This window comes from Malus sylvestris, chromosome 5, assembly GCF_916048215.2.
Source record: "Malus sylvestris chromosome 5, drMalSylv7.2, whole genome shotgun sequence".
Lineage (NCBI taxonomy): Eukaryota > Viridiplantae > Streptophyta > Magnoliopsida > Rosales > Rosaceae > Malus > Malus sylvestris.
Genome location: NC_062264.1, coordinates 20,182,789 through 20,198,076, shown reverse-complemented (window position 1 = coordinate 20,198,076; position 15,288 = coordinate 20,182,789). Strand labels below are relative to the sequence as shown.

At 39.0% G+C, this 15,288-nt stretch overlaps 2 protein-coding genes across 2 annotated transcripts; one reads left to right on the top strand and one right to left on the bottom strand.

The window, feature by feature from the left end:
- Window positions 1–642: 642 nt before the first annotated feature.
- Window positions 643–7,207, top strand: LOC126621884 (secreted RxLR effector protein 161-like). The gene is made up of 2 exons (XM_050290499.1): window positions 643–1,074; window positions 6,937–7,207. Exons 1-2 carry the CDS (start codon window positions 662–664, stop codon window positions 7,193–7,195), a joined length of 672 nt encoding a protein of 223 aa, XP_050146456.1. The 5' UTR covers window positions 643–661; the 3' UTR covers window positions 7,196–7,207.
- A 1,790-nt stretch (window positions 7,208–8,997) lies between these two features.
- LOC126621882 (disease resistance protein RPV1-like) lies at window positions 8,998–13,797 on the bottom strand. Its single transcript, XM_050290496.1, has 8 exons — window positions 12,641–13,797; window positions 11,458–12,562; window positions 11,296–11,341; window positions 10,656–10,774; window positions 10,364–10,574; window positions 10,056–10,281; window positions 9,807–9,957; window positions 8,998–9,722 (listed from the first exon to the last, which is right to left on the bottom strand). The coding sequence occupies exons 1-8, from the start codon at window positions 13,120–13,122 to the stop codon at window positions 9,318–9,320; spliced, it is 2,745 nt and encodes a 914-aa protein (XP_050146453.1). The 5' UTR covers window positions 13,123–13,797; the 3' UTR covers window positions 8,998–9,317.
- Between the last annotated feature and the right edge of the window lie 1,491 nt (window positions 13,798–15,288).

Below are 15,288 nucleotides of genomic sequence, written 5' to 3'. Positions count from 1 at the left end.
CGTAATGAGAATAATGAAATAGTGCGATACAAAGCAGGCCTCGTAGCGCAAGGCTTCTCTCAGCGCCCTGGGAATTACGAGGAGACGTATCCCCCCATAATGGTTGTCATAACGTTTCGCTACCTTATCAGTTTGGTAGTTTCTAAAAACCTGAATATGTAGCTTATGGACGTGGTAACCGCTTATCTTTATAGGGATCTAGATACGGAAATATACATGAAAGTTCCAGAAGGACTTCCAGACTGGTTCAAATAGTTCTAGACCACGGAACACTCTATCTATTAGATTGAGGATGTCACTCTACGGATTGAAACAATTCGGGCGGATGTGGTATAACCGCTTGAGTGAATATTTGACAAGTCAGGGTTATACGAACAACGAATTATGCCCATGCGTGTTCATAAAGAAGTCACATTCCGAATTTGCAATCGTTGCAGTTTATGTCAATGACATTAACCTCATTGGAACTCCCGTAGAGCTTGAGGAAATTGCCGCGCACTTGAAATCGAAATTTGAGATGAAAGATCTTGGGAAAACTTGATATTGTCTTGGCCTAGAGATCAAGCATTATTCTGATGGAATCCTAGTACATCAATCAAACTACACGCAAAAGGTAGTGCGACATTTTAATGAGGATAAAGTGAAGCCTTCGAGTACACCTATGGTCATTCGGACTCTAGATGCTAAACGAGATCCCTTCCATCCAAAGGAGGATGAGGAAGAGATTTTGGAACCCGAAGTTCCATACCTAAGTGCAATTGGGGCTTTATTGTACTTGACTCAATACATTAGACCTGACATCTCATTCGCTGTTAATCTTTTTGTTAGATACAACAATGCGCCCACACCTAGGCACTGGAATTGTGTTAAAGACATTTTTCGCTACCTCAAGGGTACGACGGATTTGGGCTTGTTCTATACCCACGAATCTTCGAGTGTTGTCAGCCTTAGCGATTCTCGGATTGATTCTTGCCTTGTTGGTTACGCAGATGCTGGATATATGTCTGACCCACATAGGGCACGTTCCCAAACGGGTTATGTCTTTACCGTTGGAAACACCACTATATCTTGGAGGTGACACGCTCCGATCCCGATGTCCTCGGGGACATCGGGATGGTCACGTGCTGGCCGACACCCAAGAGGTGACGAAAGCCATTTAGAAATGCATGAGAACAAGAATTAAATAAGACTTATGAATTTAAATATAATGAATATGCAAATAAGGAACGTGTTCAGAGCATACAATTAATTTAGAACACTAATAAGAAAAAAATGTAAAATTGAATGAATAAATGAATGGGTCCTATACCGAGAGGACTCGAAGATGTCGATACGGAAGTGCCTTGACGCCGGGATTGTATGCCTCGATTCTAAGTCCTGAAGGGGGCGCAAAACAAACATGAGTGGACCAAGTTGATATATAATAATACTAAAACAGTTATCAACATACTAACCCCCAGGTTTTATGAAAACTTAATAGTATAATATAATAATAGGTTTTCCGAAACACTAGCATGCCATAAAACCTTTCCATAAAACATGTCTCGTATATAGTGTGCTATTAGTGGTATCAGTATCAGTAATCTTCATTTGCCAAACAGGCATATTTATCACTTGCCAAACAGGCATAGCAGTATCACTTGCCAAACAGGCATATCAATATCACTTGCCAAACATGCATATCTATCACTTGCCAAACAGGCATATCAGTATCATTTGCCAAGCAGCCATGTATATCATTTGTCAAATAGGCATATCAGTATCACTTGCCAAACAGGCAAAACAGTATCATTTGCCAAACACGCGTATATCATTTGCCAAACAAGCATATCAGTATCATTTGTCAAACAAGCCTGATAGAAGCATATTTATGCAACTGAGTTAGCTTGTTCTCATGTATTTATATTGTTATTCCTTAGTTGTTTTAGTGTTTAAAGTCATTTTCGTGCAATTTCTGGTTCTAAGGACAAAGTATGCAAAAAGGTGCATTTTGGAGCCTTTTAGAGCAGTTTTGGGCTTGGAATGAATAACACATGCTTGGAGCTAAGTAGATGGACGAAATTGAAGACTAAAGAGGCTAGGAATGGGTTAAAGAGAAACAATAATTAATTTAAAAAGGACAAAGAGCTCAGCAACCAAAGAAGAAACATGAGTCAAGATTACCTTATTTTGATTTAACCTTTCCTAATCCTAAATGTCCCTAAGTGCCAACAACATTGAAGGTCCCCTATGCATTTTAGGACACAAACCAAAGGTTCCTTGCACCATTTAACTCATTGCCGTGCAAGGAGGTTGTTTCTTTCCTATTTTCTTTTTTCTAATTCACATTCCCCTTTTCTTCAAGCAACCAACCGCACCCTACATCATTTCTTGCCTATTTTCTGACCCAAAATTGCATTACCCTTTTGTTTCAATCCTTGCCGTGCTAAGGGAGAGGATCCTTACCTATTTTGTGCCTCAAAACACATTCCTAAATCTATCCTACAATTTCTACCGAATTTCACACTCCCTTTCACCTTCATGCAATCATTTCATGCACCATTTCATTCACTCATGGCTGCACCACCCTTGTTCCCTCCATCATTCCACTTTAAACCTCTATTCCATGCACTCATGGCTGCACCATTCCTTGTTCCCTCCATCATTTCAGATTTCATGTATCATTACATTGAATCATTGCACTCATTCATGCACCATTGCACTCCCTTTGGATTCCCATGCCATGCATCATGACTCTTGCTTCACCCTTGACTCATTTCTGCACCATTCCACCTCCCTTTCCTTTCTCTACCATGTGCATAATCATTCATGTTCCCTAGCTGCAACACCACTTCATTTTACCCCCCATGCTTTGCATCATCACTTCACTTTCACCTTTGAATCATTTCAACACCACTCCTTGCACTCATTGCTGCAACACCACTCCATTTTAACCCCCATGCTTTGCATCATTACTTCATTTTCACCCTTGAATCATTGCACACACCACCAATTCACCTTCCTTGCCTTGCACTTCCTCTATAAAAGGAAGTGTGTGTGGCAGCCATAGAGCTTAGTTTTTGCTAGAGAATTCATCCCCATTTCGATACAACCTTCATCCAAACACTTCCATTCATCCTCACATCCATTCCTCCATACAAACAAACCTTAAAACACTCACCAACACCTTGTGCCGTAGCAAAGGAAGGGAAGGAAAGTGCTTGGATGTGCTTGCTGTCCAACTTGGATCGTTGGAGCGTTTAGGTGTTTTCTTTCTTTTGTTTTCAATGTCTAAATTTGTTTATCTTTGCTTTGTAAGTATGAGAAACTAAACCCCCCTTAGCTAGGGGGGAATTCGAAACCATGTTCATGCTTGCAATATGATTTGATTATTTTCAGTTGTGATTCATAAGTTGTGAATTCAATTTACTTATCCATTTGAATTAAAATTGATTTGTGTATGTTGGTTGAGAGTGCATGCTTAATTTCCATGCATAAATATGATGCTAGGATATAAGGGAGTTTCACCTAATCGTTATGAACTTATATTCACAAGTAGTAAAGGTTGTTCGTCACAACCGTGTTGAGTAAATTCTTGGCATAAGTTTCATGCAATTCATAGTTACAAGTGTTTCGTCAATGCTTATGATTTTCATAGAACTTAATGATTCTTGCTTGTATCTCTATTATGCAATTCATGTAGGGAACTTGTGGGGAATGCTTTGGGTTGTTGTATGCAATCATCCAATTCAATGAAATTAGGAAAATATGAGGATTAATTTAAGCGTACCTAATTAATCTGGGGTGTTGAGGTTCATGGTTTATTGAAAAGTAACTGGAAATCGTTTTATATGCAAGTGTGTCATGTGTGGAGAAAGACCTTTTAGGTAGCCCATCATCCATTCAAATCACCAAATTCGTCCAAAATCTGTTTTAAGTCTTTAGTTACTTGTTTTTACTTAAATTCATCCAAAACCAAATCCCCTTTTACTTTAGAGTGTCTAATTAGTTAGAATATGTCCTAGTTGTGTTTTTAAGTGTTTTGAGTTAAGTTAAAACCAATTTTCGTCCAAAGTCATTCTTAGTGTCTAGTTTGAATCTAATTAGTTGTTTTGAGTTCTTTGAGTCTAGTTTAGTGTTTTTAACTTTGTTTATATGTTTTTAAGTCAGTTTAGAGGTTATTAGCAAGCCCTCCTAATCCCCGGTCCAGAACGATCCCTACTTACATTCTTTACTACAATTGATACAAGAGGGTTTAATTTGTGTGTTAAGTTAATTTTCGCATCAAGGCCCAACCTACGCTCGGCTCGAAGCCAATATAATCATCATTGCCAAACAGGCACATAGTGACCACTAGATACGCACAAAACCATTGAACATATATATATATATATATATATATATATATATCAAAGTCAACTTTATAGTATAAAGTCATCCATCATCTATACTATAAAGAGGTGCTCAAAAACATGTTTTAAATATTATATCATCATCCATCAGATATCCTATAAAGAACATGGGTTATAGGAAAAATAGTAATAATTCAAAGTAACCTCAGTAAGCATGTTAATCAATTTCTCATAAAACATTCACAAACGTATTCAATAAATCATGTTTTTCATGTATGCATTTCTATTATTAAAACATGCATTTTAGAAGAGGTCCACTCATCGTACACCGTTGGTGGAAAGCCGTACCAGAAAGGAATAACGGAATCGCCGCTATTAATTGCACCTAAGCACATAAATAGTACAATTAACAAAACTATACTCAAACAATTTAATGTGGGAAAACAGACGTCAAAAACAGATTCAGGGTGTCAAATTACCATAAGTAGGGTCTCAATTATATTTCTGAAAAGTCAACAAAAGTCAACAGGGGAAGAATATTCCAAGAATATTCTCTACGGAATATTCCTTAATAGACGGAATATTCCATTTGGTCAAAGGGTAATTGGGTTGGGTTAGATAAATAGGTTAGGCTTATAGGGTTTTAAGGGGGTTGCAGGTTGGGCCTAAAAGACTAAGGGTGTGTTTGTTTGGCATCACTAGCCTTCACTAAGCTGGACTAGACTATTTAGCAGTGCAATCCCGTGTTTGTTGCAGTCCAGGATTACGTTTAATGAGCTTAGAGGGGACTCGCAAGGACTAACACCTTCTCTAAATGTTCTTGGCGAGGCTTCCCGTATATGGGCGGACTGCTAAGACCATCTTAGACAAAGAGTTGATCGTGTCTTGAAGACCTCGCCGACTGGTGCGCCCTCGTCCTCTTCCTCGTCTGGGTTTGGATCGCTGAGACCTGAATTCAAAGCAGAAGGGGTTACGATTTGGTCCAATTAGGACTTAGGGTTTATCCTTATTGGAATTGAATTGGGGGAATTCGTCCGTTTCCAAAAGAAAAATCCAGACTTTGCATTGTGATTGGCTTCAAGCGATGAGTTCTCACATGCGTTCGAATGTGATGAGAAGAGGCAAAGCTCCTCCGCCTTCAATCGGAATCAGAGCGTTATCGTCGTGAATACAGGAGACTCAGTTGCGATTTCGATTTTGATTTCAATTGAATTTCTTGATTGTGTTGCGTTTTGTGATTTGGAAGCTTTATTATTGAAATGGAAGGAGAAAGTTGTGGAATTTGGACGAAAAAAGAGAGAGGGAAGAGAGATTCTTAGTCCAGAGTTGTGTAATTTGGACAGAAAAAAGGCTGAAGGAAGAGAGAGGTTTCTTAGTCCAGAGAAAGTGTTCTAGAACAAGAAAAAAAACAATATAAAAAAACAGAATTAATTATTATTATTTTCATTATCCTGCTTTTTAGTTTGACACTGCATCAAATACTTCACATAGATAGTCCAACTTAGTCTAGTCTAAGCTAGTCCAACTTAGTCCTTGAAGCTAGTTCAATCCGAGATAGTCTGATGCAACAAACGCACCCTAAAGGGTTTGGGTTTAAGGTCTTCACAAGTAAGGCCCAAGGCCATTAATTTAACAAACCAAAAATAAAAACAAAAGAAAATAAGGGTTGGGTTGGGCTGCCCAAGGTTTTGGGCTTGGCAGGAATGGCCCGAAGGGCCTGGGTTTGGTGGGTCGTCGAACCTCACAAATAAGAAGGCCGGATTTTCGGTAGGAAAGTTCCTTAACTTTAAACGTTCATAACATTGTCAATAGTCAACGAAATCAAATGATTCAAAAATAAAAATTGTAGTTCTCAAAGAGACAAAGAGAATGGTACCTCGTATGACATCTAACTCGTGGTGGTTTGGCCAAAAAAGGCCTCGAAACCCACAGAGGTTGCAGGAAACTAGGTAAGATTCAAATGAGTATAACTTCTTCAATACTCAATGAAATTGGGTGAAATAAAAAGGAAAGTTGTAGTACTCAGCGAGATGAAGAGATTGATACCTTGCAAACCAGCTAACTTGCCGTGGTTTGGACAAAAATTGGCTCGAAAGCATTCGGACTCGCCGGTAAAACTGGGAAAATAAACCTCCGAGTTGTTTCTCACTACCAACCTTCACCAAAGCACCTAAAATTAGTCCTAACTAGAGTTTGATCAATCTAAGAGAAAGATTAGAGAGAGTCCCGAAGCTTACCAAGGTCGAGGGTTCACAGTTGTGGTTCACCGAGCTTACGGGTTCGAAGATTGGTATGTGTTCCTTCCTCCTTTGAGATGGCGTCTAGGTGTAACCATGTGAGTATGTATGTGTGGGTATGTGTGTGTGTGTGTTGTTTTCAAAAAGGAGGGGGACATCGTAGAGAAGGGAGAGAGTTGCAGAGAGTTTTGGGGGAGAGAAAGAAGAGAGAAAAGTGAGGGAAAGAGATGAGTCCACGAGGAAGAGGGGAACCGGGGACACAAAGCAGGGGGTGGGCCCCTTGGGCTCACCAATTAAGAACCAAAAACTATTTAAAAAGAAAAAGATCCCAAACAATTTTTAAAAATGGGGGTGGGGTTTTACAAGAGGTCTACCAAGCAAACGTTAGTTATGACTTCTTCAAACAATGCTGAGATTCTCGCCCTGCATGAAGCATCGTGTGAGTGCTTTTCGTTGAGAGCAATCATGGAACATATTCGAAGCACTAGTGGTCTTACTTTCGTCATTAACATTCCTAAGATGATCTTTAACGACAATGCAGCATGTATCGAGCAGTTAAAGAAGGGATACATCAAGGGAGACACCACCAAGCACATAACGTCGAAATTCTTCTACTCCCATCAGTAGCAACATCATCAGATCATTAAAGTCAAGCAAATCCGTTCCTAGGACAACCTGGCCGATCTCTTCACCAAGTCATTGCCCAAGTCTACTTTTCAGAAGCTCGTCCAAGAAATCAGTATGAGTAAATTATCTTAGTTGAATCACTTGTAGTTCTTTTATTTAGAAATTATGTCTAACTCGAGGAGAGTATCTAGAAGCATACTCACTTGATCTTAATGTACTCTTTTTCCTACGATTAGGAGCATTTTTCCCACTGGGTTTTTGCTACCTAATGAGGTTTTAATGACGCACCCATCCTGGGATGATCATACTCCATTGAGTTCACCACTTTCGTCCTGTTTGACGTTTGTTTTAGACATTATGCATACTTCTCACTTTTCTCCTTAGTCTATAGGGTTTTCTCCCATCTCGGGTTTTATTATAGCGAGGTTTTGTGAGTTTTACTACCAATGCATACTTTCTTAAATTTGAGACTCGCGTTCACCCGTTGTGCTGCCGACTTCATCAACTATTCTACTTTATCTGCTGAAGATCTGATACGCTGGTTTGTTGAGTATTTACACACTCAATGGGGAGTGTTGCAGTCATATTTAGAATAGGAATGTGATTGTGTAAATCCTAATAAATCTAGAAGTATCTCTAGTATTCTTTTTAGGAGTTGATTACTTATTAAGAGTTGTAATCCTAATAGGGTAAGGTTTTTCCATATCCTTTTACTATAAATAATGGCACAATGAGGTGATACAACAGACACCTCACAATTAAATCTCTCATCTCTCCCTCTTGCTACCGCTGGCCCTCTCTCTCTATATCCCTTAGTATAGTTCAGTTTAATAGGCCTACAACACCTAATAGTATATTAAAGTAGTTAAAGAACTTGGTTTATAATTATGATGTGGCCGTGGTTACTAATTATGGGGAATGTTATGCTTAGATTGGTTACCGTAAAGGGAATGCATTCGTAGAAAGCACTTTTTGTTAATAAGCATTGTGTATGTTACTAGTGTTTTTGTTATAAACTTAAAGAATGTAGTTAACTTTTTCAACAAAAAAAAAAAGACTAGTAAATTTTTTATTAAAAATTCATGTACTAGTGGAAAATTACTTGAAAGTGCATTTAAAAGGGTCATCTAACATGCGTTTGTCTATAAAACGGTTTTATGACTTGAAAACATTTATGTTCTGCTAAACGTAGTTAGAGAGCGTTTGGCAAGAGATCTTTGGACCAATATGCATAAAAAGAAACATTTACGAATACCTACTACGGAATAGAACTAGCAATGGTTAAACAAATAATAAATCGTGTGTCATAAACCACAATTTAGTACACCTTAACTGTCTGCCTAATTAAAATCCGTAGCCAGAATCTAAATGTTCACATCTTCCTAGACTTTTTGTATGAATCTTCCATGTATACAAAAGCAAGAGTTACCCTCTTTTAACAAGAACTAGGACTAATTTTGTAGAGATCTGAAGACGTAGTGGTATCAGAAAAACCAATCCGTGTTGCATCTTGAGCCGGAAAAACCAACTTTGAATTTTCAACCTTTCGTCCCTGCTGTAATTCCTTAGAACTTAAATCATGTCAAGTGGAAAATTGACAGCTTGATCCTGACAATCATATACGTTGAGATTGGACTGAAATTGTATCACTTAAAATTACTGTATTTTTTCTTTCTCCACTTGCTTTGTTACATAAAGCTTCTACTTCGCGAATGTAGCAAACCATTTAGAGTTAGCTCAACTGATTAAGAGCCTTTATTCTTACGTCCTGTAAACGAAAGTACGAAGCTAAAGCATTGATATTGGAGAGTGAACGTACTACTTATCATTACACGAGAATTTGCATAGTTGAGCGCAGAACAAGGTTTACGTTAAGGGTTGTGATTTTCACACATCCTTAACTACTTTTCCCACACCCTTCCTATTTTTTAATAGTTAATTGGTATCCTACTATTTAATCTTTCATATATACCCTTCCTACTTTTTGATGGTAATTAATGAAAGATTAAATAGGGAGGAGTATATATGGAAGATTAAATAGTAGAATACCAATTAAGTACTAAAAAAATAGGAAAGGTGTGGGAAAAGTAGTTAAGGGTGTGTGAAGATCACAACCCTTACGTTAATTACTAAGTAGATGTACTACTACGTTACCCAAAAAAAAAAAAAAAAAAAAAAAAGTAGGTGTACTACTACTAGGACCAATTTTATAGAGATCTGAGGACGTAGTAGCAGAATTAACACATGTTGCATCTGATGAACCAACAAGGTTCTGAGTTCCACTTGTGCTCCCCTGTGCAGTTGGATCAAACGGGTTTCTCAAGGCTGATAACTTCAGTTCATGAACAAGTGTCCGTCCTTCAAGCATGCTCACTACTGCAGACATGGTCGGCCTGAGAGCTGATGCTGGATTGATGCATAAGAGAGCTACCTTGACCATTGTAATCGCCTCTTCCACTTCAAAATGGGACCCCAAGCTTGGATCCACTAGCTCTATTAAGTTCCCCTTTTGTTGTAAAACAAGAGCCTGAAATAAGCAGATAAAAAAGATTAGCTGAGATTAGCTAGTCAACGTTGACATGTACTCAAGCACTTAGAATGAAGATCTTACCCAATCCACAAGGCATACTAAGTTCTCATTTGGTATATATTTCATGTTGCTCTTTCCAGCAACAATTTCCAATGCAACTACACCAAAACTGTAAACATCTGCTTTATTTGTTAAATAACCCCATAGTGCATATTCTGGAGCCATGTATCCTCTGCACAACAAATTGAGTTTCAAGGAGTTAGGCATGACATTAGTTCCAGGGGACATTTCAATAAACAAGCATGTAGAATATAGTAGCAGCACGCTTACATGGTTCCAGCAATTCTGGTGCTAATGTGAGTGTACTCCTCGTCGTTAAGCTTGGCCAAACCGAAGTCAGAGATCTTTGCGTTGAGGTCTTGGTCTAGCAATATATTTGTAGCTTTAATGTCTCTATGTACAACCTTCAGTGTCGACTCCTCATGCAGAAAAGCCAGACCTCTTGCTATACCTATGCATATTTTCTGCCTTGTAGACCAGTCCAGCTTTAATGGACCTGAAACAAACATGAATTTCCAGGTCCCTTTAATTCACCATTCCTGTGTAATTTTGTTACTAAACTTGATAATTAAGCTTACCAAACAAAGTACGTGCAAGGCTATTATTTTCCATGTATTCATATACCAACAGTAATTGGTTTGATTCAATACACCATCCATACAATCTGACAAGATTTGGATGATGCAAAGCAGATATCATGCCTATTTCATTCAAAAATTCCTGGTTTCCTTGCTTTGATTTTGATGATAGTTTCTTAACCGCAATTATAGTACCATCCAACAATATACCCTGCATTTTACGTAAAAGCCAAATAGTTAATTCAGGACACACAAAAATAGGGGAAAAGACGTAGGTTGGATTAAACGGTACCTTGTAGACAGACCCAAAACCGCCTTCCCCGACTTTGTTTTCAGGATCAAAGTTGTTAGTGGCAGCTTTAATTTGCCTGAAGGTGAAAAAACCAGTTCGCAGATTCAGTCCTCTTCGAGCTGTCCAAAGAACAAAGTCAGAAAATTGGTAATGTCTTATGCATTTACGATATTTCTTTTGAACTTAGAGCCTGAGAGTGTATTTCCTAGCAACATGGAATTTGACAAAGTGATGCAACGGATAATACAGGAAAAAGGACACAAACTTTAGAACACAATAAACCCTAAATTCTTGTTGATTCGCACAAATGAGAATAGCAAGAACAAAGAAAATTGTTCATTCCTATGGAATACCCAAGTTGATAGACCAGAAGAGAATAAACTCTTTACTTTTACTTTAACATTCAAAAACTGCCCAGCCATCTAGGCTTACAAGAAAATATAAGGTGAAAAGGCTGAACCCCAATAGTCCCAACACATTGAGCCTAGCCAGGAATTTATTATGACCCTAGGTAATAAAGCCAAACCCAAAATTACTTCCAATTCGATGCATCAATACTTATTTAGATATAAATGCATAGATGAATGCCTCCTATCCAAGGTACTACATCAAACTTTCACAGTAGCTTAATTAGTAGTACCTTCTTCACTCAAACGTAAGACTATGCCCTCAATTGCTTCTGATCCCTGATAAATAAGATTAAACAAATAGTTAATTTCGTAATCAAGTCTCTTATCATGTTAAATAGTATTATAGTGTCCTATCCGAGCTTTGGTATTTTCATTTTCAAGCAACTTCTTACCGTATTCTTTGCAAGCACATGCAAGATATCTTTAGGAAGCCACAACCGACTATGACCACCTGGCTCATCGTAAGACTCTCGTCGAACAATCTCCCATGCCATTTCTTGTATCAAATCATGCACATGAACGTAAGAGTCTGAAATACTTATGAGAGATTTCTCAATAAGAACATCTACCACCATGCGAGCGCCACCAGCAAAGCTAGAGTTTTCTAGTCTTTCAATTATTCGCTCCTTTCCACAAAAATCATGGGAACATGCAATGTCAAGGAAGATTCTCTTCTCAAACTCATCAAGTGTATCATAACTTATTTTCAATGCTTCAAAAGTTGTCCTAAAAGGAGCTTGCTTCAGTTTATCTAGTGCACTCTTCCATTCATCTCGACCTCTTTTGTACAATAAAGACCCTAAAGTTTTAAGAGCTAATGGAAGACCACTTGCATAACTGATGAAACATTTAGACAGTTCTAAAAAATCTTCTTCCAACTCATCATCTTTAAAGGCTTTCCAACTAAAGAGAGAAAGAGCTTCATCTTGGGTTAATGGCTTAACCTCATATACCATCTCTATACCATGTTCAACTAACAAACGTTCATCTCTAGTTGTAACAACGACTCGACTCCCGAAACCAAACCACTCCTTTTGTTTGACCAACTTTTCCAGTTGGTCTAATTGATCCACATCGTCGAGTATGAGAAGAACCTTTTTATTACATAAACACCTACTTATCATAGTGATTCCGCGATAAGTATTCCAAATTTGCATGTTATTTTCCCCTAAGATTTCAGAAAGAAGCTGCTTTTGTAGATGAGCTATACCATCCTTAGAGCACACCTCTCTAACATTAGCAAGAAAGCTGCTACCTTCAAAATCATGAGAAATTCTCTCGTAAACTAATCTAGCTAGGGTTGTCTTACCCACTCCACCCATCCCCCATATCCCTATAAAGCGAACATCGTTTGCATCTGTATCTAAAAGCAAATCTATTTCCTCCAGTTTAGAATCAGTTCCGACAAACCTCTCTGAGGAATCTAACATTGAAAACGTACGGTGCACTTTCTCCCATAGTGTATTGACGATTCCTTGGATAAGCTCTGTATCATACCTACAAGAAGAACAAACGACGTAAATAAAAAATCATCACACCGTAAAATAAACGTCAGTTGCTGAATCCCACGCTTACCTATAATCCTTTGAATTCCACCCAGCGAAATTAGCCACCCTTTTTAACGACTTTCTCCACTCAATTACCTCCTCCATTTGTTCCGGATAATTTACTTCATGTTCCGCAAAGGCTTCCCCAAAACTCCCTCGTTGATGGCGTACATCAGAAGGATCCACGTCATAAAAAATGGGGAAAATTCTCTCTTTCTCTTCCATGCAACGAACAATATGAGTAACTTCTCGCAAACACCAACCTGAAGAAGCAAAGTTTGTCGAAAAAACTATGATTGCAGACCTTGATTGGTCAATTGCCCTCAGGAGCTCTGGATTGATATCTGTCCCTCTTTCAAGTTCTGGTTCGTCCCTGAAAGTCTTGATTCCTCGCGCCTCCAACTGTTTGTATAAATGATTTGTAAAACCCCTGCGGGTGTCTTCACCTCTGAAACTCAGAAACACATGGTATTTCCATGGAAAAACTGCAGGAGCAGAAGCCCGGGCCATTTGGCTGCTCACCGCAAATCGGAAGTGTTCCAAGCAATCCGCTCTACCCACAGAAGCTAGGTCGCACCGACACTCCAAAACTCCGAAGTGTCGACTTCGACACGCCGACAATACGCCCCCGACACGGCTTGGACACTGTCAAGAGACTCGCCAAGACACCGGTCAACGGGTCGGACACGCATCCGATACGCCGACGACACGGGTTGAATTATTTTGAGGCAGTTTTTGAAATATTGAAATCTTTGGTGCAATTTGGAATTACAAAAACTGAAGTCTAAAACTTCAGTCTCTATCTAATCTAATCTTCGCCTCCCTCCTCTTCTCCCTCACCTTCGAAGCGGTGGATGATCTCAAACAGTAGGCTGGTGGAGCGGGGAAGGAAAGGATGAGAGAGGTCGAGGAGAGAGAGAGAGAGAGACCAATGTGAAGGATAGAGAAGAAAGAGGACGACAGAGAAGAGGGGAAAGGAGAGAGGGGTCTGTGGAAAGCTGTGGTTGTGGTGGGCCTTGAGTCCATGACAAATTAATTAAACAATTGTTTTCTTTGTTGTAAGTGGTCATGGGCGGCGGCGGTGCGGGTTCCCATAACAAGTTGACGCAGACAGCGCAGCTCTCGAATTCTAGTTCGATCTGCCACCATGGTTGTCTGAATAGGGACGCCATGGCCTAAGTTTAATTAAACAATTGCTTTCTTTGTTGTAAATAACACTAGATAGTACTGATTAAATTAATCGAGTGTTTGGTGTAGTATCAGATTAATGATTGTATTATTTAGGGGTATGATATCCACACATTCATTTTTACTCTCCCATACCTTTTTGGTTTTTGGTCATTGGATCGGATGAATTGAAGAAGATCAACGGACAGAAATTAACAAGAGGTGTGTGAGAAGTAAAAAATGGTGTGTGGATAGTACATCCCATTATTTATATTGTGTTTGGCAATCGGATTCAAAAAAAGAAAAAAAAATGTTTTTGACAGGAAGCAAATCCTATCTTCAAGATAGGAGGCAAATGAAAAGCCGCCAAATTAGATTAGAACCTGATTTGAAAAAAAAGGTAAATTAAGGATTTTTTTTTTGGCAGTGTTTGTCCCCCAGTGGTCTGCAATGGTTCAATGCAATCGGGTCTTGTGCTATGTGGGGGCGACGCAATGGATTTTATGCTTTCTGGGTTTGGGTTCGTGCAGTGGTTCAAGGCGGCAACAGTTCGCAACCATGGGATCTCATTTCAAGATACAACAACAATGGCAGACTCGAGTGCAAGATGGTGATGCGAGCAGTTACAGAGAAGCAGTGGGTCATGGGCGGCGACGGTACAGGTTCTCATAACGAGTTGATTCAGACAACGCAGCTCTCCAATTCTAGTTCGATCTGCCATCATGGATGTCTGAATAGGGACGCCATGGCCTGGGTTTAATTTGCCACCTCTAATTTTCTGTTTATATATGGTTGATGTTGATTGGAGGTGGGGAGGGAGGGAGAGATGGAATATTTGGATGAGCATGTTGCGATGCAAGTAGAGAGGTTGAGAGCACGAGCATGATTTGCCCGACTAATTATACGGAGGTTCCAGGGAGGATAAGTTAGCAGGCGTGAGGGGTATTAAAATGGTGAGACCGGTTTAATTTATCCGGTGCTTAATTAGTACAGATGAGCACCAAACAACTTCTACCGTATTATTAATACTATCCGATCCTTTATATGGCATGTCAAACAAGGCCTATAGTTTAAGTGTAATTGTATAAATCTTAGGTTAGATTTTATTCTAGTTATCATTTCCTATTGCATCTTGTATTCCTTGAGGAAGAAGAAATATCTCTTCTCCTCTTTTACTATAAATAAAGGCATAATGTAGGAGGGATAACAACACGCACATATTCCCTTACATTTCTACAAAGACATCTCTCTCCCTTCTCCTTGCCGCCGGCCACCCTAAATATTTTTAGATAAAATAGACCACAACATGTTATCATCACGCTCCTACTGCTGCGCTTAGGAATCTGACGTTGAAGAATTTTTCTGCATCAAATCAGTTCATCCATATCATCACGCAATCAGGTTTTTTCAAAACAACGGCTTTTAACTCGGTATTTTTGCAGCCCTGATAGCATGAACATTCACCATGATGCATGACCCAACTTTACGTTTTACGAATTTTAGATTCTA

Excerpts from the sequence above, each read along its gene's own strand:
- LOC126621884 (XM_050290499.1), top strand. The coding sequence starts at position 662 with ATGGTCATTCGGACTCTAGATGCTAAACGAGATCCCTTCCATCCAAAG. Across the intron at positions 1,075-6,936 it reads AACACCACTATATCTTGGAG|GTCTACCAAGCAAACGTTAG; the intron begins GTGACACGCTCC and ends GTTTTACAAGAG.
- LOC126621882 (XM_050290496.1), bottom strand. The coding sequence starts at position 13,122 with ATGGCCCGGGCTTCTGCTCCTGCAGTTTTTCCATGGAAATACCATGTG. Across the intron at positions 10,282-10,363 it reads CCTTGCACGTACTTTGTTTG|GTCCATTAAAGCTGGACTGG; the intron begins GTAAGCTTAATT and ends TGTTTGTTTCAG. Across the intron at positions 9,723-9,806 it reads TAGTATGCCTTGTGGATTGG|GCTCTTGTTTTACAACAAAA; the intron begins GTAAGATCTTCA and ends TGCTTATTTCAG.